The sequence below is a fragment of the Fundulus heteroclitus genome, chromosome 9 (genome assembly GCF_011125445.2).
Source record: "Fundulus heteroclitus isolate FHET01 chromosome 9, MU-UCD_Fhet_4.1, whole genome shotgun sequence".
Lineage (NCBI taxonomy): Eukaryota > Metazoa > Chordata > Actinopteri > Cyprinodontiformes > Fundulidae > Fundulus > Fundulus heteroclitus.
In genome coordinates this window covers 2,505,146-2,527,802 of record NC_046369.1, presented here as the reverse complement: position 1 = coordinate 2,527,802, position 22,657 = coordinate 2,505,146, and the positions used below count along the sequence as shown (strand labels likewise).

Genomic DNA, 22,657 nt, shown 5'->3' with positions numbered 1-22,657 from the left:
GGGCAAAAACTTGGGTCAATGTTTCTAAATGTAAAGGTAGTTTAAATTTGCTCGCTTTAGGATGCATTTAGTTCTGCAATATATACAGAACATTTCCAGAAAGAAAGAAACTAACGGTGTGTAGAATATTTTACTATAGATAAATGAAGTATCTTTTTGTCAATAAATTGCAAACGACTTTTCATCATTTTGATGTCATTTGCTATAAAAATGTCCAATTGAAGAAAATGTATTAAACCTAAACATAATACTGTTGGTTAAATAATAACCATTGATCTTTAATTTAAAATAAAATGTAAACAAATGTCCTATAGTATACTATAAAAACAATCTTTTGTTTCAAAGAGACGTGTAACTTTTGTGGCTCTAAACTAAATTTGTTTAGCTGGACCGAGGGCAAAAGTGGCTCTGTGGGTTGTAAAGGTCGCTGATCGCTGGTTTAGACCTTTGGAAAAGTTTTCTGCGGACTGAAAAGACTCAAACATTTGGGAAAGCATGTGTCCCACTCATCTCTGACGAAGCCAGTGCATCATAGCAACAATCAAACACGGTGGCGGTGTTATGATGGTCTGGGCTCGCTTTAGGACCCGGATGATTAGAACTAGAAATTCTGCTCTATAGAGAGACCTGCGTGGTTATACAGTAGAACGATGATCCAAACGCACGCCTCTGATTGGCTAAAATCTAATAAAATGGAGGTTTAGGTGAGGCCCAGTCAAAGTAGGGTTGGACGATAATTCAATAACAATATATTTATTATAGAACAAAAAGGGTCAATAAAAAATCAATAGAAGTTTTCCTTTTAGCATTCTAGCCATGTAGGTTAATATTACAGGTGTTACATTCTCCCAACCAATCACAACGCAGACCCAGGAAGCTCCATCACTAAGCCCCGCCCCCTTCAGAAAGTTCAAAAAGCACGCATTCTTTTTAATTTTTTAAATACTTGCAGTTTTGGTAAAAAGTTGGTTGAATAAAGGGTTAAGTTTGAATTCAGCGTTTGTGTGTTCTGTATCTAAACATAAGTTGAATTTGTTGATAATGGATCAATATTTCTATTTTATTAGATAAGCTCTTTTTCTACATCGTCCAGCCCTAAATCAAAGTCCAGACTTATGGAGTGATCTGTTCCTGCCTTAAAAAACTCCTCCACAGCGACGTTTAACCCTAGATTTTCCAAACGGCTGATGGCTGCTGCTGCAGTTTTTTAGTAAAACCTGAAATGTAACTAGAGAAAAAAAAATGTGTGCGTTTACAAATGAATCAGACAGCATTTGGTTTTAGATCTACATAGATCAAGTTTATTTAGGAACTACCTGCGTACAAAACATATTGCACATCAACCAATCAGACAATCCTTAAAAAAAACAAACAGTATACTGTAGGTGACCCAACGAAAACTCTTGGGATGTCACAACTGTCAGTAGTCCAATTCGTAGATGGATGTATGAAAACTCCTGAATATATCACACGTTTTAGTGTCAAGAAAAGAAGAGTGTCGTTTTTTTTTTTGTTGGTTTTTTTTTCTGTTAAATACTGTACACTTTTCAAAAAAATAAATAATCCAAATAAATCTTCCTTAGAGGAACAGTCGTGACCAGTTTCCAGCCAGCCAGAGTGGAAGAACCATGAAAGCGCCGCCGCCGTCGCCCCGGGCCTGGTTGGTTTTCTGAAACATCTCCGCACCAGAGAAGTCCAGTTGTTCAAACGGCCTTTTACAGTTTTAAGCTCTAAAAATAGATAGAGCGGCGCCGTGTGTTCCCAGAAAAACCCGCCGCTGACGGGCGACGGGACGGCTTTTCAGACTCGACTACAATCGGCTTTAAGAGGAAAAAGGTGACGCTTCAGTGCAAAACAAAACAACTCTTCTCGTTTCTTTTCCAGATCTGCGGTCATAACGATTTCTCCTATGATCAAAGTGGTTGCATATTAAAGAACAGGAAGCAGCTAAAGTCAAAAAAAAAAAAAAAAAAAAGAATCCTCAGGAGATATATGTAAAGGATAACTGAATCCCTCCCCGACAACATTAAGAGCAGACAAACCTGATTTTAAAAGAAGGCTCTGAAATCCCTTCTGTGCTCTCAGAGCGGCTCCACTTAGCCTCTGTGAGGACGTTTAACGCAGAGACACCTCCTGTGGTCTGAGCGGCGGCGCGGGGGGCCGTCGGTGACACGCAGACACGTCAGCGGGATTTCAGACGGAGTGCAGAGCCAGGCAGCGACACGTTGAGTCTACTCTCAAGGCACAACAGCTGATCACAAGTACGTCACACTTGGGTCTCTCAGCAAACCTCCTGCACCGTGGTGCAGATCACGCTGAACATCTCTTTTACCCCCCCCCCCCCCCAAAAAAAAAAAAAAAAAAGCATTTCTGCTAAATTCACCTGACAAAAAAAAAAGCAGACTTCATACTAAAACCCTGCTACGATATTTCCAACCATTAAAAAACTGCTGCATTCACACCACAGTACGGCTGTGATTGGGATCCCTGTCCGCTTTACGTAAATACTGTGTTTAGTCCGGCCTCTCGTCAAGCTCTGAGTAAAGAGAGGAGTAAAAGTACAGCTCACGTGTGTGTGTGTGTGTGTGTGTGTTTGACTATCTTTGGCAAGCTCATACTGGAAGAACTATAGTGAGAAATGAAAACGGTAAGGAAATGAACACAAATAAAGGGGAGGGAGCTCTAAAACGTGGGCTGCAGGTTTCAAACATTTGTTGAGTAGAAAAAAAAAAAGAAAACGGAGCAGTGCTTGTGTTTAAATGTTAGGATTACCATTTGATGCCTCTACGCGGATATGGAGATTCAATCAAATGTCGCCCAAAAAAAAAAAAAAAAAAAAAAAAAAGAGAGACGCGGTCAAATATTCGAAACGTTTGCTCGGCTCTGACTAGGACAGCCCGTTCGCCACGGGTTGGGCGTCGGCTTTGGAGTTGCTGGGGAGCTTCTCGGCGGACGAGTCGGGAGATTGTGCGCCGCCGTCTCCGGCGCCGTCGGACACCTCGTTGTTGGAGCCGTTGGCGGTGGGCGGGGCCGGCTGGGGGGCGTGTTCGGCGATGGCGTCCACCTGACCCTGAGGAGACAGAATAAACGCGTTAAAGAAGAACCGGCCTGTGTGTGCGTGTTATGTGAGTAACAGCTGAACACGTAGCGTCTGCTGTACTCACCACTTCCTTGCTTTTCTTGGTCTCCTTGGTAGACATCTGTCTGCTCTGAGATTCAGCCCTGGATATGTAGTCGGCCACGGTCACTGCATCAACGAGCAGAGGAGAACCCCGAGGTTAGTTACCCGAGCACTAAGCTTTCATCGGGAGGAGAGTGGTGAAGGAACACTGCAAAAACTGAACTAAAAATAAGTAAAATATCCTTGAAATGAGTGTATTTATCCTTGACTAGGGCAGGCAAATAAGATAATCTGCCAATGGAATAAGATTTTTGCACTTATAATAGGAACAACTCATCTCCATCATCTTATTTCAAATGCAGTATAACTAATTATCTTATTTTAGTGGTCAAAAAACACTCATTCCATTGGCAGATGATCTTATTTACCTGCTCAAATCTAGGATAAATTCACTAATTTCCACAATATTTTACTTATTTTTTGTTGCGTTTTTGCAGCGAAGCTGAGCAGGTCTGCCTCTGTTCACACCGTCATGTTAGCTGCAACTCATGCAGGTCAGGCAGCTTGTAGCCATTTTCACAGCCGTGTAAAAAAAAACATAAAAACAACAACCGAGTATCTCTTCAGTTCCTTTCAGCTAGTTTTATATAGAAAATACTCTTTTCAATGGTTCCCCATGTCGCCACAAACTGCAGATAACTTGAAGAGATAGATAGATAGATAGATAGATAGATAGATAGATAGATAGATAGATAGATAGATAGATAGATAGATAGATAGATAGATAGATAGATAGATAGATAGATAGATAGAAAAATCACATGTTCTGCATCCCCACCACAGTCAGCTGCACAGACGCCGCATGGCCACAACCTATTGATGGGGGCTTCATTACCCATAAGTCATTGCTGCATGTGACGTTTTCAGCCACAAGGTGAAAATATTTGAGTGTAAAAAAAGCTAAAATCACACTGCCGCCTTAAATAAATAACGAATCACCAATGTTTGTTTCTTAAAACAAGTATCCACTGCAAAAAAGGGAACTGAAAGTGAATAAAACCTTCTTAAAATCTGGGGTATTTGTCCTTGTCTTGAGCAGACAAGTTTAAATGATCTGCCGATAAGATTTTAGATTTTTTTTTAATGTTATAAAAATGCATACATGTGCAAAGCTGGTAAAGACATAGCGGAGGAGACCAGCGGCTGCAGCTGTGGTGAAAGGCAGATCTGCACCGTTGTGCAGAATTGACTACAAAGAACGCATCGCCACGTTTTCATTGGTAAACAGCTTCTTAGTTACGCGCTACACGGTTGGTCTATGACAACAAGGCGAGGCCTGAGGATTAGTAAACCAACTCCTGCACTTTTAGACAGAGAACAAACGCCTTCCTGTATGCACAAGTGTGGCGTGCTGCGTTAGGAACCGAAGGTTTAGCAGAATTAGGAAAACACTTTGCATGCAAGACCCATGCATGCTAGTTCATTTTAGGTCTGGACTTTTTCTTATTAGGTAGTCGGCTGACGGCACGCAGACAAACACGAGTCAGCTCGGCCGCTGAGCCGCTGAAGCGACGACCGGCGGGCGCGGAGCACGCTGGGTTACCTGGCTGCCGCTCCTCGGGCAGGCGCATGCGGCGGCGGCGGCTACGATTGCGACGCTGAGGCTTTGCTTCTGACAAATCTAGGGATGTTCAATTCAGGTCAGTTAAAACGTCGTCGTCCCCGAAGGGCAATGTGCTGCACAGTCAGCAGCCACACACACACACACACACACACACACACACACACACACACACATAAGAAACAGACGAGAAGAATCAGTCGGCTCAGGAGGGAAAGGGCGGGGAGTGGACGAGTCTGACCGCAGAGTCCCACAGAGAACGGCGGGGAGCAGATGTCAGAACTAGGGCTGAACGATTTTGGAAAATAATCTAATTGCGATTTTTTTTCTTAATATTGCGATTTAATGCGATTTTTTTATTTTTATTTTTTTTCCCCAGTTTAATTTATCATGTGTTTTTAAACATATACAAACAATAAATCAATTTGTTTCCTGGCCATGTGGATTAGTTGCTAAAAGGCCCACAGCATCTAAACTCAGAGCAGAAATAATTGTGTTCTGCCTACAATATATTTCAACCAAAATTGCAATTTTGACTTTTCTCTGCATTAATCACAAGCAACAAAAATGGCCTCTAAATAAAGATGTTTGTAAACAAATACTATTTTAAATATGAACTTTTAATGTTTCTATTAATCAGAATATTATTCAAGAGAACAGCTTTTAGTTGATTTGGACATCAATCCTTGTTGAACATAAAGTCCAACCAACAAGCAAGTTTATGTATTAAACTGATTGACCTGTACTTAATGCTATGTATGATTATATAAACTCTAAAACAAGTAATAAAATTAGATTATCTCACTGTTGCAACTGTCTTCCCTCCCATGTGGAGGCAAACCCACTTTAAATATTTTAGTGACACCTAATGGACGTGTCTAATTCCCTAATTGTTACATAGCCAAAAATTGCAGACTCTGCGATTTGGAAATTGCATTTTTTTAAAATCACGATTATATTGAAAATGCGATTAATTGTTCAGCCCTAGTCAGAACCTGGCCTTTCTACAGTGACTTTACTGCATGGTTTACCGGGACCCTGCAAACAGAACCAGTACTACATCCTGCAGCGCCTCCTTTACTCGTTTCTCCAACATCGCCGTGACTCAAGACGTCAAAGGCTCTGGACTAAAAGCATAAAAACGGACCGGTGTGTAGCACTTTGGGACAGGTCCAGTTATGGACTCCTTCCACTGAGGAGGAACTTTATGCAAAAGCAGAGACATTTAGAAAGTAAAACGAGCTGTGAGACAGTTTTTCTACCAGTGGGTCACCAGGAAGAGAAGGATTAGGGGCTTCATTGTTTTGCACTTCTGTCTCTCTGCTTTCTTAAAGAGACTCGTGTGAAATCTGTGTGCATAATTCTGACCAAAGTTTTATTTTTAAACATAAAAATGCTCTAAAATATTTCAAAAAATGATAATACCTATGCCGTTCTCGCTCACAGAGGCGTTGTCAGACTCGCTCATGCCGTCGATCAGCGTGGCGTCCTCGTCCGTTCGGCGTCGCCGGGACCTTCGGCGGCGGTTGGCAGGCAGGTTGGACTCGCTGGCGTCGGTATCGGCCGTCTGGTCCGTCTCCGTGTTTGTCTCCAAGGCTCCATAGGGGGGGTTGTTCTCATGGTCCCTGGACCCTGTGCAAGGATGCCGGTTCAGCGGGTTAGGATTCAACAGGAAGACTTTGGTGGTGCCCTTCATCACGGAGGAACCCAGATCCTACCAGAGCTGTAGCCGTAGCCTCCTCTTCCTCCTCTACCTCTTCCTCCAGGGCCTCCTCGGCCTCTGCCGGGTCCTGGCCTCCTGCGCCCGTCTCTCATTGGTCGAGGGCCTCTCTCCCTCTCCCTGTGATTTTCAAAATTAAAGCGAAGAAGAATTGCGTCACCAAAAGCATCGTCTCTTGAGATTTAGGTTTAACATTTTTACAGCTTTTCAGCTGCGAGCAAAGAGCAAAACTCACCCGTCCAGGTCCTCTCCGGCCAGCGACCAATCACTGAGCTCATCCTTGCGCTCTGAATCCGTCTCGGAGGGATTTGAATGCTCCGAGTTGCCGCCTGAATACAAGATACATGAAAAAGGGTAAGGACAAAAAAAACAGAAGAGTGTAAAAATATACTTTTTACAGACTCTAATTGTCACTCATAATGTTATGTAGAAAGTACTTGGGGGGGCCACAAAATGAACAATAAACGTACAAAATACTTTAATTAAACAATAAAATGTGTCTAATTTCTGTAGATTCTGATAGATAATCTGTAAATTATTTTAGATTTGAAACATAAAAAAGTCTTGCAGGCTTGCTCAGCAAAAGATACCCTAAATCTTTTGGGCTGATCATCTTTTTCTATTTTTTTTTTTTTTTTTTGCGTCTTTTCAGCAACAAGAGCAGGCTCGGGTTTGTTCTTGCTTTATTTTGTTATATAAAGTTATATAAATGGGTTCACCCAAGTCTGCCTTTTGGTAAAAAGTTTGTGGTCTTATTTACTTAAGTAAAAACTATGGCTAATAAAAGTTTAAAAAAAATCAGTACCTTATATTTTCCCTTTTAAGAAGATATTAATTTGTCTTTTTTTTGAAAGGCCTGGTATCAGTGAAAATTGTTCAACTTTTTAAGAGTATCGCCTCAACCAAATTAAGGCCATTCTTGAACTGTGATTGAGGGCCGCCCAAAATCATTCAGAGGGCCACAAATGGCCCCCGGGCCGCACTTTGGACACCCCTGTTCTAGGTTGATCAGAGATTAAATATGGAGCCCATAAAAAACAAAACCTGTGAAGAGGAGGCAGGGAGGACGAAGAGAAAAAGAAGAGATGTGGGAATGTTTGGTAGATGAACAGAGACTTTGGGAGGAAGGATAATCAAACTAATTATCAAATACAGACGGATGGTGGAGGGATGGGGGCACGGATGGACTGAAACAGAGTGCGGGATGCGTCTTTTACAAAATGTGTAAATATAGGTTAAAGAGTCTGAAAATGGAACAATTTTCCATGTAAATCTAGATTTGGACAACAATTACCATATATTTCGGACTATATGTCGCACTTTTTTTTATAGTTTGGCTGATCCTGTGGCTTACATATCAATTTTAAATCATCCAGAACAACATGAACCAAGTAGTAAACATTACCGTCTACAGCCACAGGAGGGCGCTATAGGCCTGTGAAAACTATATGCTACTCTTGCACCACTTTATTAATTAAAACATAAATGACAAAGACTGAACACATGTGCATATGTTGCTATCCGTAAAGCTAATAGCAGCTAGCGCTAGCTTACAGCTCTGATGTTTGGATGGTTTACAATTTGAGCTTTATGTTGCTCTGAAACATCCGTGTCGTACTGTTAGCTTAGCACGTAGCACCGTTACGCTCACGGTCTAATTTCAGCATAATTAAACTGAAATGCTCTGACGAGAACTTTCCGGGTTGGAGTTGGTGGCTTGTTGTGCTAATTTACCCGATTCAGCCTCCCAGGTATGTTTAATATTTTTTAGCTGATTCTGGATGCAGCTGTTACTCTGAATAAGTTGCCTTACCAGATTAAATGTCAGTTTTTAGTCTTGGATTGTGTGAAATAAATTTTTAAATAAATGCGACTTATATTCCGGAGCGACTTATTGTCTGAAAAATACGGTATTTCTAATTGAACTTTTCCAGACTGCACAGAAACCAAGGAGAAAGCAACACATCTGAGTCAACATTCATCTCCTAAAGCCTCGTACCATATGCAGGGTTGTAGTTGTGGCCTCGGCGCCCACGCCCTCTGCTGTTGTAGGAGCGGCTGCCACGCAAGGATGCAGAGGAGGTGTTGGCACTGTTGTCTGCGTTATGTCCTCCTCCTCCTCCTCCTCCTCCTCCTCTCTCCCCCCGCTCCCGATCGACTGGCCGGTGACCCTGGGTGATCTGACGCAACTGTTCATCAATCTGCATCCGCTCCAGACGAAGCTGCTCAACCTCCTTACACAAAGAAAACAAGAAGACGGAGGACAACAATGATAAGATGGGAAGAGGAAAAAGGGTGACTGGCCGACATGTGTTTATAATCTTGAATAAAGCGTTATAAATAAGGCAAAGCGGACATTTTTGAAGGTCATCACAGGGTGCACATGCGCAGTCATCAATACACACATCTACTCTGCATCCTGGGCGCCTCGTCCTGTTTCTACTGAATCTGGCTAGGCGGCTGTCTCCCTGAGTATAATCCACAATCCGCCTCAGCTCTCCCTCTAGCTGCTGGCCCTCTGCAAGAAGCTCCAACACGTCCTGCACATGTTGCAAAACAATCGGCGCAGGAACGCAGCACAAAAACATGCAGACAGCACAGGACACACACACAGACACACACAAAATGTGAGCAGCACAGCGACAAGCAGCAATACTCTGAATCATTTGGTTCTGACATGCAGAATGCTGTTCTTTGTAGGGCTTAGGGCTGGGCGATAAATCGATTTAATCGATTAATTTGAATTTACAATTCTTTAAGATTTCATTTTTGGAAAATCTGGATTTTATTTTGCCAATACACTCATTGGGTTTCCATGAAGAGAACAGCATGTGATGCTGAATATATGTTTAGGCAAATATATTGTCAAAATATTTTTTTACCATAATATGAGGTACTTCATTTACTTATTTACTTTTTTTTTTAACTTAGTTTGAAGTTCACAAGTGCAGTGAAGCCTGTTCTTAGCTCAATGTGTAATACCACTAGCAGCAAATGTTTTGTTATATTTTTATTGTTTATAATGGCACGGCTGCCATCTTGTTTCACAGCTTGTTTTTAGTCGCACTTTGAATTCAGGTCAACTCCCTGACGAAATGCTTGACATAAAAAGCAAGGTTTTAAAATAATTTCTTTAATTTCTTTTTATGAAACAAAAAGGAGGGAAAAAAATCGATTAATCGGATTTGGTATGATAAAATCGGAGATTTATTTTTGAATCCATATCGCCCAGCCCTAGTAGGGCGGCAGAAGAAAACCACGCTGCTATGATATTGATAACTTTGCTATGACAACGCAACTTTGTTCAAATCCAGATTTGCCACCATCGTCCTCGTTTACCCAGATTTAGACATCAGAGGGCAGAGGGAGTCCGTTCAGCTAAATAAATTCTCTGCATGCACAACGTAAAGCATGCAAATCTAAAATATAACAGCCAACCAAACGTGGCATGAAAGCAATCCTTCGAGGCGCTAACACCAAACAAACCGATGTTGCGATCAGTTCAATAAACGCCTGCAGCTCTAGTTCACCAGTACTCAGCATGTTAACAGTACAAAGTTAAAGTTATGACCCAGATTACATGCTGTCAGTAAAGAAATTTGGCTCCTTTAAACCGCTATTGGGCATTTTTCTCATGGATAAATCTTTCATACACAAGTTCACTCTCACAAACACCTACAGGTGCTTACAGACTCACTTCTATACAGAAAACCCTTATTATTATTATTATCTTCCCCAGTCACTTTATACATGTATTAAATAATACTGTATATCAGTGATGGTATCAAGGTTTTGGTTAATTGTATCTTTAATACTTTATCTGCTGGTTCTGCTGTTCTTTTATATCTCTCTTTGCAGGTGTAGAAGCAGACTCAGAGGATGTTGTATCATTCTCTCCTCTTTCTTTCACCTTTTCTACTTTTTTTCTCTTCTACCTTCTTGTTTCAGTGTCCATATAACATGAAATATTCCCTGCATAAATTATAACAAAGCTTCTTGCATGTATAAATCAAGCGGAGCACTATGGTGGCAGCGGTAAGGCTCCGTCTGTGAAAGTAAAAATCTGTTGGGCTCTTTTTGGCATTAAGACAACAATTCTTTATGCTACATTACCAGACAGGACACTATTAACAAAAAAAAAAAACAACTCTAAATAGATCATGGGGTCAAGTGGTAGAAGATGGACGGTAAACGCATAAACGTGCATCAAAAACATCAACGAGCGGATGGAGGGATGGCTCACATTCAGGTAGGAGATGTGGTACTCCAGCAGGACCTGAACGTTGCCGATGCTCTCCTTCGTACCGACAAAGGTGAACGGGACCATTCCCTGTGTCAACAAAACACAAATCCCCAACACGCATGTTAGTATGAAACTGTAGGCAGGAACTGGGAAAGTGTAGCTGGATAATTTTTTTTATTTTATTTTTTATAATCCTACAGCAGCTATGGATTAAAGGAAAGCCAATGAAGTGGGAGTAGCATTCTTACTTCTTGTCTGGGTTGCTTGTTGTCGTTGTCGCCTTCTATTTTGACCCTCACCACCCCAGACTTGTCCACGATCTCCTGGATCACCTTACCGTTTTTACCGATCACTTTGCCTGGAAACAGAGAGCAGCACCAGAACGGGTAGGTGGGCACAACGTTTAAAAAGCTGCAGCTACAGTAAATGCAATCAGAGGAAATCAGAGGAAATGTGTTCAGAGCTCTTCATTTACAACTAAAACCATACAACAGGTTCTTTAGTTCAGGATCCTCAAAAGATAAGTGGGAGAATTATAACCGTCACCATTTTATTATAGAATAAATCCAAGAGCATGATGTTAACAGAGGTGCAGCATTTCCACAGCCTGAGGAGAAAAGTAGGGCTGAACAATTAATTGCATTTTCAATATAATTGCGATTTAAAAAAAATGCAATTTCCAAATCGCAGAGTCTGCAATTTTGGCTATGTAACAATTAGGGAATTAGACACGTCCATTAGGTGTTGGTAAAATGTTTGAAGTGGGTTTGCCTCCACATGGAAGGGAAGACAGTTGCAGCAGTGAGATAATCTAATTTTTTTACTTGTTTTAGAGTTTATATAATCATACATAGCATTAAGTACAGGTCAATCAGTTTAATACATAAACTTGCTTGTTGGTTGCATTTTATGTTCAACAAGGATTGATGTCCAAATCAACTAAAAGCTGTTCTCTTGAATAATATTCTGATTAATAGAAACATTAAAAGTTCTTGTTTAAAATAGTCCTTGTTTACAAACATCTTTATTTAGACGTCATTTTTGTTGCTTGTGGTTAACGCAGAGAAAAGTCAAAATTGCAATTTTGATTGAAATATATTGTAGGCAGAACGCAACCATTTCTGCTCTGAGTTTAGATGCTGTGGGTCTTTTAGCACCTGATCTACACAGTGAGGAAACAAAATGATTTGTTGTTTGTATATGTTTAAAAAGACATGATAAATTAAACTCGCTCTGGACTCTAACTTTATGAGATGCTCTGTCAAGTGGGATTCACATGCAAAGCCAAAGCGCCAGTATCGGCAACTTAGCGACTTTGTCGCTTTATTTAGCGACTCTTTAGACCCCTATAGGGACAGATCTAGTGACTTTTTTCTGCGTTATTGGCGACTTCACGTGAAAGCACCAATTAATCTGCAGTTACTGTCTTTTTTGGACATGGACTGTAAGACCTTATGACTCGACTTGGACTAATCCTATGTGATTTGGACTGGAACACTGCGGACTTGAGCGGGACTTGGACTCGAAGAGATGGTGACTTGACTACAACACTGCCTGGAGCACAGCAGCAGTAAGTCTATGACTTACTAGCTTTGCATCTATTATAAAACAAAATTGCCTACATTAAAACTCCTGAGATCAACTGCATATAACAGGCTTGGTGTGATAACCAGGAAGACTAAAACATCTACCCACCAACCAGAGTCCTCGGCACCTGGACTGAATCCTCCACAAACTCCAACAAGCTTCTGGCCTTCTTCACGGCTTCCTCCGTCTAAATTAAAAAACACGTAATCCACAGTGAGCGACAACGGCTAGATTGTTTATTAATAAAAAAAAAATAGAAAAAATAAAATAAAATAAAAAAAATAAAATAAAATAAATAAAAAAAAATATATATATATATATATATATATATATATATATATATATATATATATATATATATATATATATATATATATACACATTTATTACTACATAAACACACATAAGTATTGAAAATAGGCACCGTTAAGTACCAGTATCAGGTACCGGGTATCAGTTAAAATGTGAAAAGGTGCCCATCTCTACTTGTCATTGCATATTTTTACATCCCAATGAAAGGTGTCCTCTGCATTTAACCCAACCCGTAGGGAGCAGTGGGCCACTGTGCGACACCTGGGGAGCATTTTGGGGCTCCGGGTCTTGCTCAGGGACTCGTGGCAGTCTGTGGGATTGGACCCAAGTCCTCCACTCTGACCACTAGGCCCATACCCCATCCACCCTGCAAATCTGTCAGCTTCCCTATATATAAACAGATAGTAAAGGATATTCCAGCCAAAGAACATTTTTGATAGATCATTTGTTGAAGCCAATTTTGGCTTCTCCTGCCAAACAAACTTTCCCTAGAAAACTGTTCTTACACCTTAAAAAACTCTATTTTACTGTAAAAGGGTTAAGAACAACCACAGGAACGCTAAAGGCAGTGTTACCAAATAAAAGCTGGTTTATAAAGCTAAATGAAAGCAATAAAACCAGTGGAGGAAAAATTCTCTCTGCTTTGACATAAAGCTAACATGTTCTACTTCATCACAACCTGATATCCTTGTGTTGCACACATCCGCCTTCATGTACTTCCTGTGCTCACAGTCGGCCAATTCATTTTAATGACAGGAAATAGTTGTGGGTCATCAGGTGTAACTGTTTAGACCGATTTATTTATTTTTTTATATATTGATGCCAGAATTTGCTGGTACCTCGCCATAAATCCTGAAAGTATCGGTCTCTTCGTCCAGCTCGATGGCAGTGACGCCTGGGAGCTTGCGTGCTTGCTGGATGTTGCTGCCGTGGCTGCCGATGGCCAGGCCCATCAGATCTGGTCTCACCGTAAACTCCTGCTGGAAGGAGGACACCAGCTGCCTGGAAGTCTACAACAACCGAGACGAGAAGAGAAGATTCATTTATCCAGTTAAATCATGGGAGTCTGGAAACCAAAAGGCTGAAAGTTTATCAAAGACGTGCCTGAATCTTATATATATATATATATATATATATATATATATATATATATATATATATATATATATATATATATATATATATATATATATATATATAAAAAAAAGGGCTGAACAATTAATCGCATTTTCAATATAATCGTGATTTAAAAAAAACGAAATTTCCAAATCGCAGAGTCTGCAATTTTTGGCTATGTAACAATTAGGGAATTAGAAACGTCCATTAGGTGTTGGTAAAATGTTTAAAGTGGGTTTGCCTCCACATGGAAGGGAAGACAGTTGCAGCAGTGAGATAATCTAATTTTATTACTTGTTTTAGAGTTTATATAATCATACATAGCATTAAGTTCAGGTCAATCAGTTTAATACATAGACTTGTTTGTTGGTTGCACTTTATGTTCAACAAGGTTTGATGTCCAATTAAATTAAAAGCTGTTCTCTTGAATAATATTCTGATCAATAGAAACATTAAAAGTTCATATTTAAAATAGTCCTTGTTTACAAACATCTTTATTTAGAGGCCATTTTTGTTGTTTGTGGTTAGTGCGGAGAAAAGTCAAAATTGCAATTTTGATTGAAATATATTGTAGGCAGAACGCAATCATTACTGCTCCGGGTTTAGATGCTGTGGGTCTTTTAGCAACTAATCTACATGGCGAGGAAACAAATTGATTTGTTGTTTGTATATATTTTAAAACACATGATAAATTAAACTGGAAAAAAAAAATAAAAAAACGCATTAAATCGCAATATTAAGAAAAAAAAAATCGCAATTAGATTATTTTCCAAAATCGTTCAGCCCTAATATATATTAACAGAGCAAGCATCTGTCCAGTACTGCTGTGCGTTTCTGTCACTGACCAGCTCCTGAAATAATTTTTGACGACTGACCTCCAGGTGTTTTGTGGCTTCCTGGTTGCGTGACATGAGCAGCAGCTTGGTCCTGAGGCTGCGCAGGTGCATGTCACTCAGCAAAGACACGCGCTTCACCGTCGCCTCGTTGGTGGACTTAACAGAAGGCAAACCAGAAAGATTAGACGCTTTTAATGCAAATATCCAAAGAGAAGAATAGCTTTTGTATCGTAGAAGAAGATTACGGCAAGCAGATAGTTACCACAACCAGCAGCTCACTGGTCTCTGGGCAGTAGGAGATCCGACAGGCTCCCACCGCTTTCTTGAAGTCTTTGTGTGCATTCTCGCTCTGGCACCTGCAATTTAAAGAACACGAGGATATTTTCCAGATAGAAAAAATGACAGCAGAAAAGTTCGAAAAGTTCGACGTGGGTAATGTGGTGGCGTGGTGCCTACGCTTCTTGTAGATCCTGAGGAACAGGGACAGTGCACTTGTGAAAGGAGTTCTTGGTCACGGCCTTGTTGGGGTTGACCGGTCGCAAGCGCTCAAACGTTACGATCTCGTTGTAGGTGGCGTCGCAGGCGGCGTACTCGATCACGTAGAACTGGAAAACCAGGACGGGAACACTGAACGAACACTTTTCCGAAACAGGCAGGGTCCGAAATTAACACTCGCCGAGTAAATTTTAGAGGGCTAGCTGCCAAAATGTTTCCACCAAATCAGTCGTGTTTTTCAGTCATGTGACGCAAGAAACTACAGCAACTACGTCACGTACGGCAGCTAACAGCTAGCGTTTAGCTCAGGCTAATGACGTAGCGGGATTACGTGGAGATACTGAGCAGAAGTTATGGTCAGAATTAAATATAATATGCTTGGCCAGCTGATTGTTACATCCACAGGCCAACTTGGCCGCTGAATCAGGAAGTTAAAGGCATACTATGCAACATTTTTCAGTTAATTAATGTGTTCCATACCGTTTTGGATGATTAAATGAGTCATTTCAGGTCGAACAAAGGTTTTCTCGGCCGCCCTGGTGGTCTGTGGGGGAAATACCGTACTTGCAATTGCAAGAGCTCACGGCCCGCACACACAGAAGTCTCACTTTACGGCGAGAACTCCATGTGTTTTTGCCCTGCCATTCACTATATGCACGCGTGAAAGTAACAACAAAGAACCGCGTGTTAACGTCAAATAAACATGCAAGCATATCGAGTTTTATTATTATTATTATTATTATTTTTATTTATTTTTTTATGTTGGCGAGATGCTACCGCCGCGGCGAGGCGGTAGCATCTCGCCAACATAAAAAAATAAAAAATAATAATAATAATAATAATAAAACTGGCGAGGCGGCCGCCTCGCCAAGATAGCGCTGCGGGAAGCTTGATGTTCATACTTTCACTGTGTTAGTCATTGTTTGTACTGCCGTTTTTTTTACTTTTCGTTGCGTTCGCCTGTCTGCTAAGCTCAAAACAACCAAAGCGCCTGGCTTGAGGAGAAACCAGAACAGCTGAGCATCTTTACGACAGTGCACTTTTACTTTCGCCCTCTGGGGGGAGCCTCGCTGGAAAATCAACCCCGGTTGCATAGTATACCTTTAATTTCGGACACTGTGAACAGGTATGCGAGGAACTCTAAAACTAAAACGCATGTTAATAAAAAATGTAAAATAAAAACTCACATCTCCCTTCATCATGCGGACTTTGGCCAGCCACCATCCACACGGCTCCTGTTCGTTGGCTCTGGAGAGTATCTGGCATCATGTGACATCAGCCAAAGGGTGAGAACAGGAGAAAAAGGGAACAGCAGAAACCACAGAGACGAACGACTCCGTCTGCCTCACCTCCACCTCCTCGCCTTCTCCGATCTCCTTCTTGCCGTCAGCAGGTGGTGGCAATCTGACATCGCTGAAGGGCACCTGGCGTTCTGGCTGCCAACTGAAACACAACAGCCTCTGGTCATACGTTGCTAAAACACAATAATCTTGATTTTTAGTGTGTTTTTTTTTTTCTTCTGTTTTACAAAAGCAGCTGTGATACAGACTTACTTGTTCTCAAAGGCAATGGTGAGAGAGTCATCGTGGATATCTTTGACCAAGCCCTGCAGGACAAACAACCAGGCAATAAGAGGGGCACTGCAACACGACTGTAACGGAAATTTATTTTCTAATTCTTGAAACCCAATATGGATTCTTGTTTCTCATGCATCACTTAATGCTTTTTAGGCACTTACAATAAAATATGATTGTTTTAATCACCATTAGGGATGCACAATATAAAGAAAATTGCAATTCTATTGCTAGGAAACGTAACAGCAATAAAATGCATCTTTTTTTTATTTAAAAAAATATATAAATTATAAAATATATAACAAAATGATAAAAAAATAAAATAAAATAATTTAAAGAAAATAAAAATTTAAAAGCAATTAAATTTTTATTTTTTATAAAAAAAATAAAAAATAAAATAATAAAAAATAAAATAGAATAGAATATATGTAAAAAACAATAAAAAAGCAATCAAATATATCTTTTTATATAAGAAATAAAATTATTAAATTAAAAAATAAATAAATAATAAAATATATAACAAAATTATAAAAAATAAAATAAAATAATTTAAAGAAAATAAAAATTTAAAAGCAGTATTTTTTTATTAAAAAAATTAAATAATAAAAATTTAAAAAGAATATATGTAAAAAATATAAAATAAAAAAGCAATCAAATATATATTTTTTATATAAGAAATAAAATTATAAAAAAAAAAAAAAAAAAACTTAAAAAAAGCAACAGAATGTATTAAATAATTTTCTTTCTTTCTGCCTCCGGTCTCTTCTATCTCTACACCAGACAGCACCGCTGGTCTCACCGTCTTCCTGCACCCAACACATCTGACACTTTTCTCCATCTGCTCCAACCTGCTTGGACACGTTGCTTCACCTCTTTTCTTTTTTTTACTCAGTTCGGTTTATTTATATAATGCCTCACACACACACACAAAAATACTCAATTGAAACCAATCATACAGACGATTCCAAGAAAGTTACATCCGTTCTGATTTAATCCTGGTTACAAACATTGCAGCCAAGTTCAGTTTGTTATTCAAACTGGTTAAAATGTTTTCTATCCAAGGAAACCCAGCAGGTTGCATCGAGTCAGCGACTTGCAGCGTTGCACAATGTCCACACTACTCTCCATAAGCCACTTCCGTCACTAAATATAAACGTCAGGTGTGTGCATTCAAAGCATTTAGCGTCCAACCAACTGGCCAAATATATTTCTGACATGCAAAACATGAATGCCTGACACTTCAAACATGATTGCATACCAAATATTGCATGCAAGCAGTTTCTTTGCAAACGACAATATGGCGTGTGCTCATCTGCAATGACAGCCCAGATTCACGAAATCTTTTAAATGATTTAGTGAAGCTATAACGGCGATCATGTCATGCAACACGTCTGAGCCAACAACATTTCACACCACAGGCGGGAAGTTAAGATTTATATTTATAAATTTGAGGCCAACCACTAAATAATCTCACAAATGTAGACTAGAGAGAATAGTGCTGTTTTAATTACCGTCAATATTTTGTTACTTTATGAACAACTACAAAAAAAAAAAACAGTTTCAGCCTGCAGCTTCTAAAATATCTGGAGTTTATTTCAGAACTAATATTAAATATATGTTTAATTAGGGCTGGACGATAATTAAATAACAACATATATCGATCGATAGATGTACATCGATGATAGAAAAAAAAAGGGTCAATAAAAAGTTAAACAGAATAACAGTTTTCCTTCCTTTTGCATTCTAGCCTAATATGTAGGTTAATATTAAGTCATTACATCCTCCCAACCAATCACAACGCAGACCCAGGAACCAAGCTTCGCCCCCTTTAAAGAGTTCAGAGAGCATATGTTATTTAACATTTTTTAAAAACTTGCATTTTTTGATAAAAAGTTGGTTGAATAAAAGGTTGAGTTTGAATTCAGTATTTGTGTGTTCTGTATCTAAAAATAGGTTGCTAAGCAACAGCAAAAATGGTCAGGGCTGCACTTAAAATATATGCTTTTAATTTGTTGATAATTATCGAATTCGATCAAATATAATTTTTATTTTATCAATATGCCTTTATTTGTATATCGTCTAGCCCTATGTTAATTAAACCCACAAGTTTGAATTAAAAAAAAAAAAATTATTCCGTTATTTTATCAGCTTTAAGCAGAAAATCATTATGATCAACAGAAATAAAGCGTGAAAACAGCATTTTATGTGTTATTGTTCTATATTATGTACTTCACTTAGTGAATAGATCTACTGAAATAAATTGACTGTTAATATTCAAATATGTCAAATGATATTTTAAACACCAGAGGTGCAAACAAGATGCCTTTCTGATTCGAGACGATCTTTGAATGGTACAAAAATGGCAAATTCTTTTTGAGACAGGTATTTCAATGTTAAATGTACAAGAAATGAACCTTTTAACTGGTTAAAGGTCAGAATGAGACTATATTCTCTTGGATCTATACTGAATGCTGATTGACAAATTAAATATTGAATAATCCGATTTTACTCTAACGTTAATGTTTAACGCACAGATGGCCAACAATGACTGCACTGCAGGAAAGATAAAAAAAGAGGAAATAACTTTGGATCAAACAGAAACTAAATGCAGAAATACAAAATCTTCCCGATTTGTGGAATCAAAGGAAAATGAACAGATTTTGATTTCTGACCAACAGGTTTATGAATCTCTTTTTTGTTTTAGTTCAGTTCAAACCAGGAGTTACGGACATAAGTTAGCCTTTGACACACAAATAGGGATTGCATTGTACTTTCTTCCTTTTTGGGTTTGGAAACCACAAACCTCATCAGAGTCGGGAGTACTATTTAGTAATTCATGTGTTAAGGTCCTTATATGGAAAAAAGTAAAGTAAAATTGTAAATAAAAAAGTAAAATTGCAATTGCATGTTTCATATAGCGGTTACATTTATCGTTTATTTCAGTGGTATTCAACAGGAAATGCAGAAAAACTCAAAAATGCACACTAGGGCTGGGCAATATATCAAGATTTTTTAAAAAGAGATATAAGATGAGACTATATTGTTTATATTGAGATAGACTGTGTTACATTAAAATTAGACTTTGATGTATCCCAGTGGGTTATTTTTCAGCCGTTTCTCATATTTATCTACAGTTTGTTAAAATATTTGCCTGTAGGAGATTTGGCGTACAGCTTTGATGCAGAGATGCATTGTTATAGTTGCTTTATGAAAAGAAAAACATATCGAGATAAATATCATATTTCAGGATTCAGCCTAAAAATATCAACATATTATTTTTCGTCCATATCGCCCAGCCCTAATACACACATTTTGAAGGAGACACCACAATAACTTTCATATACGCTTGTGCAAATTCTCACTTATCCGGGTCATCGTAAAAGCTAACAGACTTAAGTTGGAGGCAACCGGACGTTTGTTCAGTTCTTTCTGAAAACGTTTCGACACCTATCCAGGAGTCTTTGTCAGTTCTGGTGGCTCGCGCTTCAACTTTCATATAAAAAAAAACCCTGAAATCTGATTGGCCACCCTAACCAACCCGAACCGTCAAAGGATGAAACAAAAATGTTCATTTCTTGTGGAAACAGCCCGGGAAACGTTACTTTCAGCTAGCCATGAACCTCACCATCAATAAAATACAGTAACCTAAAACAGAGTATCGGAAAATATCCACAAAATAATATCAAGACTCTCACATCAAATAAAAAAATATAGCTACATGCATGTTTTATACTCTTTCAGAAGCTTGATATTTCTTATCCAGACATTTAAAGTTGTTATCCTAATGCAGAGAAGCCATTGCCCTGAGGATTACCCAGAATCCCTTGCTGCTCATACATCAGTGTGGCACCAAACAGACGGTGCTGTTGTCCCATTCAGCATGATTTATCGCGAACAGAATAACTTCCGGCATGGCAATTTTTAATTTGTCTTACTTTTTTCTTATTTTGGGTGGGGTGTTTCTTTTTGTATTTTGTAGTAATCGTGTGAGTATTGCATGATTTAAAGGCAGTAACAAAAATACAGGAAAAAAATGTTTGAATCGCTTTTGACTGGTCTGAGCATGCGCAGTAAATGCGTCACACAGTGAATATTTTAATTAATTTGAATATTTGATTTTCTCCGTACTTAACTATGCACTCTTTTGTCACCTACAGTTATGTTTTTGTAAGAAATAAACCACGTGGCCACCATAACAACAACGTTGTCTTTGATGGGTCCCCCAGAGGACGCGTTGACAACAGAAATACGTAACAGCTCAACAGGTTTAATAAAAAAAATTTCTACTACAATATATTTTTTCGGACAAAATAACGATAGTTGCTATCAAGGGAATTATGGCATGTTGTAGGAAAGTATGGAAATACTTTTTTTTTGCCAGTCCTGTTTAAGATAATAAAGCGCATTTAACGGTGAACGGGAAATTATTCTTTTCGCGCATGCGCAAATGAGCGACAGTCCTTCCAGAATATGTGCCCCTACCCGGTGAAATCTAGACATGCCCCTGTCGAAACATAAAACTACATATTTTATGTTAAAGTTCACATAATTACCTTCAAGTTAAAGAGGCTCAAAGTCATTTTGTGAAACAGGTTAACGGGGTGAACAGTAAACAAACACCGAGGCAAAACTGAATAGTTACATAAATCAGCCTCATAAAGGCATGAAAGTGAAACAAGAAACAAAAAGGGAGGAGAAGGCAAAGAGCTGAAAAAGATGAGCGTATAACTTTGGCTTGGAGGTCTAGAAATAGCTTAGAAGTGTGCGGTATCAGCGAGGCAGGAGTGACAGGGAACAGCTGGCTCACACGGGCACATAGTAAAGATAGCTTGGGCATGATCAAGTATCAAATAATAGACGGTGACAGAAAGTGGCCGCATCGGTTCATAAACTAGCCGGCAGCGTGATTTCTACATGCTACAGATAAAAAAAAACACTATTCATGCTTTAAAGTGCTGCTAAACACCCCCAAAAAAGGGGATGAACGCTGCATGGTTACAATGTTTACTCAACATCACCAGACGTCAACAGTTTGGTAACTAGCAAGTGAGCTAACTTTTAGCTAACGAAGACAACACCCAGAGTAAAACTAGAAAGATAAAATAAAACGTCTTTGTCTTCTTTAGTGAACAAATCACCGCGGAACAGACTGTTTTTTCTCCATTGTCTCTTAGTGTTTAGCAAACGTCGTCAAAAAGTACTTAAGAGCTGCTAGCAGCGTTAGCTTAGCTTGCTAATTTTGGCTAGCTCTGCGCCCGCAGGCTAACGGTGGACCCGGAGCCAGCCCAAACAACAAGCCGTGGTTCCGGATAACGCAACGGGCAACGCACAGCTCCTGGGTAACGACGTGCTAAGTTCCCAGAAGTGTTCATAAACCGGTTTTTACCTTGTAATAAGCGCCGTTGGAGCCACGGACCTCCACCGCCAGTTCTTCCATCTTTGACACGCAAAGGAAGCCGGGACGACAGGTGTTCCTTAATGGATGATCCGGGGTGGACGGGGTGGGGGGGTGAAGTTAAAACCGGATGAGTTACTGGCCCTTCTTCTGCATTTTACATTTGCCTTTTACCCGCAAAAAAACAATAATCTAATTACGTCAATTAAATTACAGCGCACGTCAAGTCGATGCGCATTAGCAATCAAATATTATGAATTGCGCACATTAATATTAAGCATCCAACCATGCAATGTCTCATCTTATGAGTGGATTTCATTGCTCACTTCCTAAAAGTTCTCATCTGAGAGCTCATAAGGAAAGTGAATCAAGTTAAGTTCACATATAATAGTCTGAAATTGAATTTACAGTTTTCTAGTCTCTCCGGGCACAGTACGGTCAAACCTAAATAACTGCAAATATTTTTGTCAAACCTAAACCACAAGCTTCAACGTATCGTGTAGGGGCTTGATTTGGTAGGACACCAACACAAACCACTAAATATTTGTGATGTTTTACAAAGCAAAGTCTGAATCTGAAAAGTGTGGCGTGTGTTTGCATTCCGCCTCACTTTGTTAATGCTTACCGTATTCTTCGG

The 22,657-nt window shown here is 39.3% G+C and overlaps 1 protein-coding gene across 6 annotated transcripts; it reads right to left on the bottom strand.

Moving 5' to 3' along the window:
* Nucleotides 1-1,273: 1,273 nt before the first annotated feature.
* On the bottom strand, nucleotides 1,274-22,118 carry fxr1 (fragile X mental retardation, autosomal homolog 1). Of its 6 annotated transcripts, none has more exons than XM_036140832.1 (18): nucleotides 22,012-22,118; nucleotides 16,605-16,657; nucleotides 16,401-16,494; nucleotides 16,239-16,310; nucleotides 15,013-15,161; nucleotides 14,819-14,912; nucleotides 14,596-14,712; nucleotides 13,444-13,614; nucleotides 12,401-12,479; nucleotides 10,954-11,063; nucleotides 10,706-10,801; nucleotides 8,462-8,696; nucleotides 6,698-6,791; nucleotides 6,461-6,582; nucleotides 6,168-6,374; nucleotides 4,725-4,802; nucleotides 3,165-3,247; nucleotides 1,274-3,070 (listed from the first exon to the last, which is right to left on the bottom strand). In XM_036140832.1, exons 1-18 carry the CDS (start codon nucleotides 22,060-22,062, stop codon nucleotides 2,888-2,890), a joined length of 2,088 nt encoding a protein of 695 aa, XP_035996725.1. In that variant the 5' UTR covers nucleotides 22,063-22,118; the 3' UTR covers nucleotides 1,274-2,887. The 6 variants fall into 6 exon arrangements, with proteins under 6 accessions (XP_035996725.1, XP_035996727.1, XP_035996726.1 ...); XM_036140834.1 differs by having other exon boundaries at nucleotides 8,462-8,693; XM_036140833.1 differs by having other exon boundaries at nucleotides 10,706-10,798.
* Between the last annotated feature and the right edge of the window lie 539 nt (nucleotides 22,119-22,657).

Excerpts from the sequence above, each read along its gene's own strand:
- fxr1 (XM_036140832.1), bottom strand. The coding sequence starts at position 22,062 with ATGGAAGAACTGGCGGTGGAGGTCCGTGGCTCCAACGGCGCTTATTAC. Across the intron at positions 16,311-16,400 it reads GAGAAGGCGAGGAGGTGGAG|ATACTCTCCAGAGCCAACGA; the intron begins GTGAGGCAGACG and ends ACATGATGCCAG. Across the intron at positions 6,375-6,460 it reads AGGCTACGGCTACAGCTCTG|GGTCCAGGGACCATGAGAAC; the intron begins GTAGGATCTGGG and ends ATCCTTGCACAG.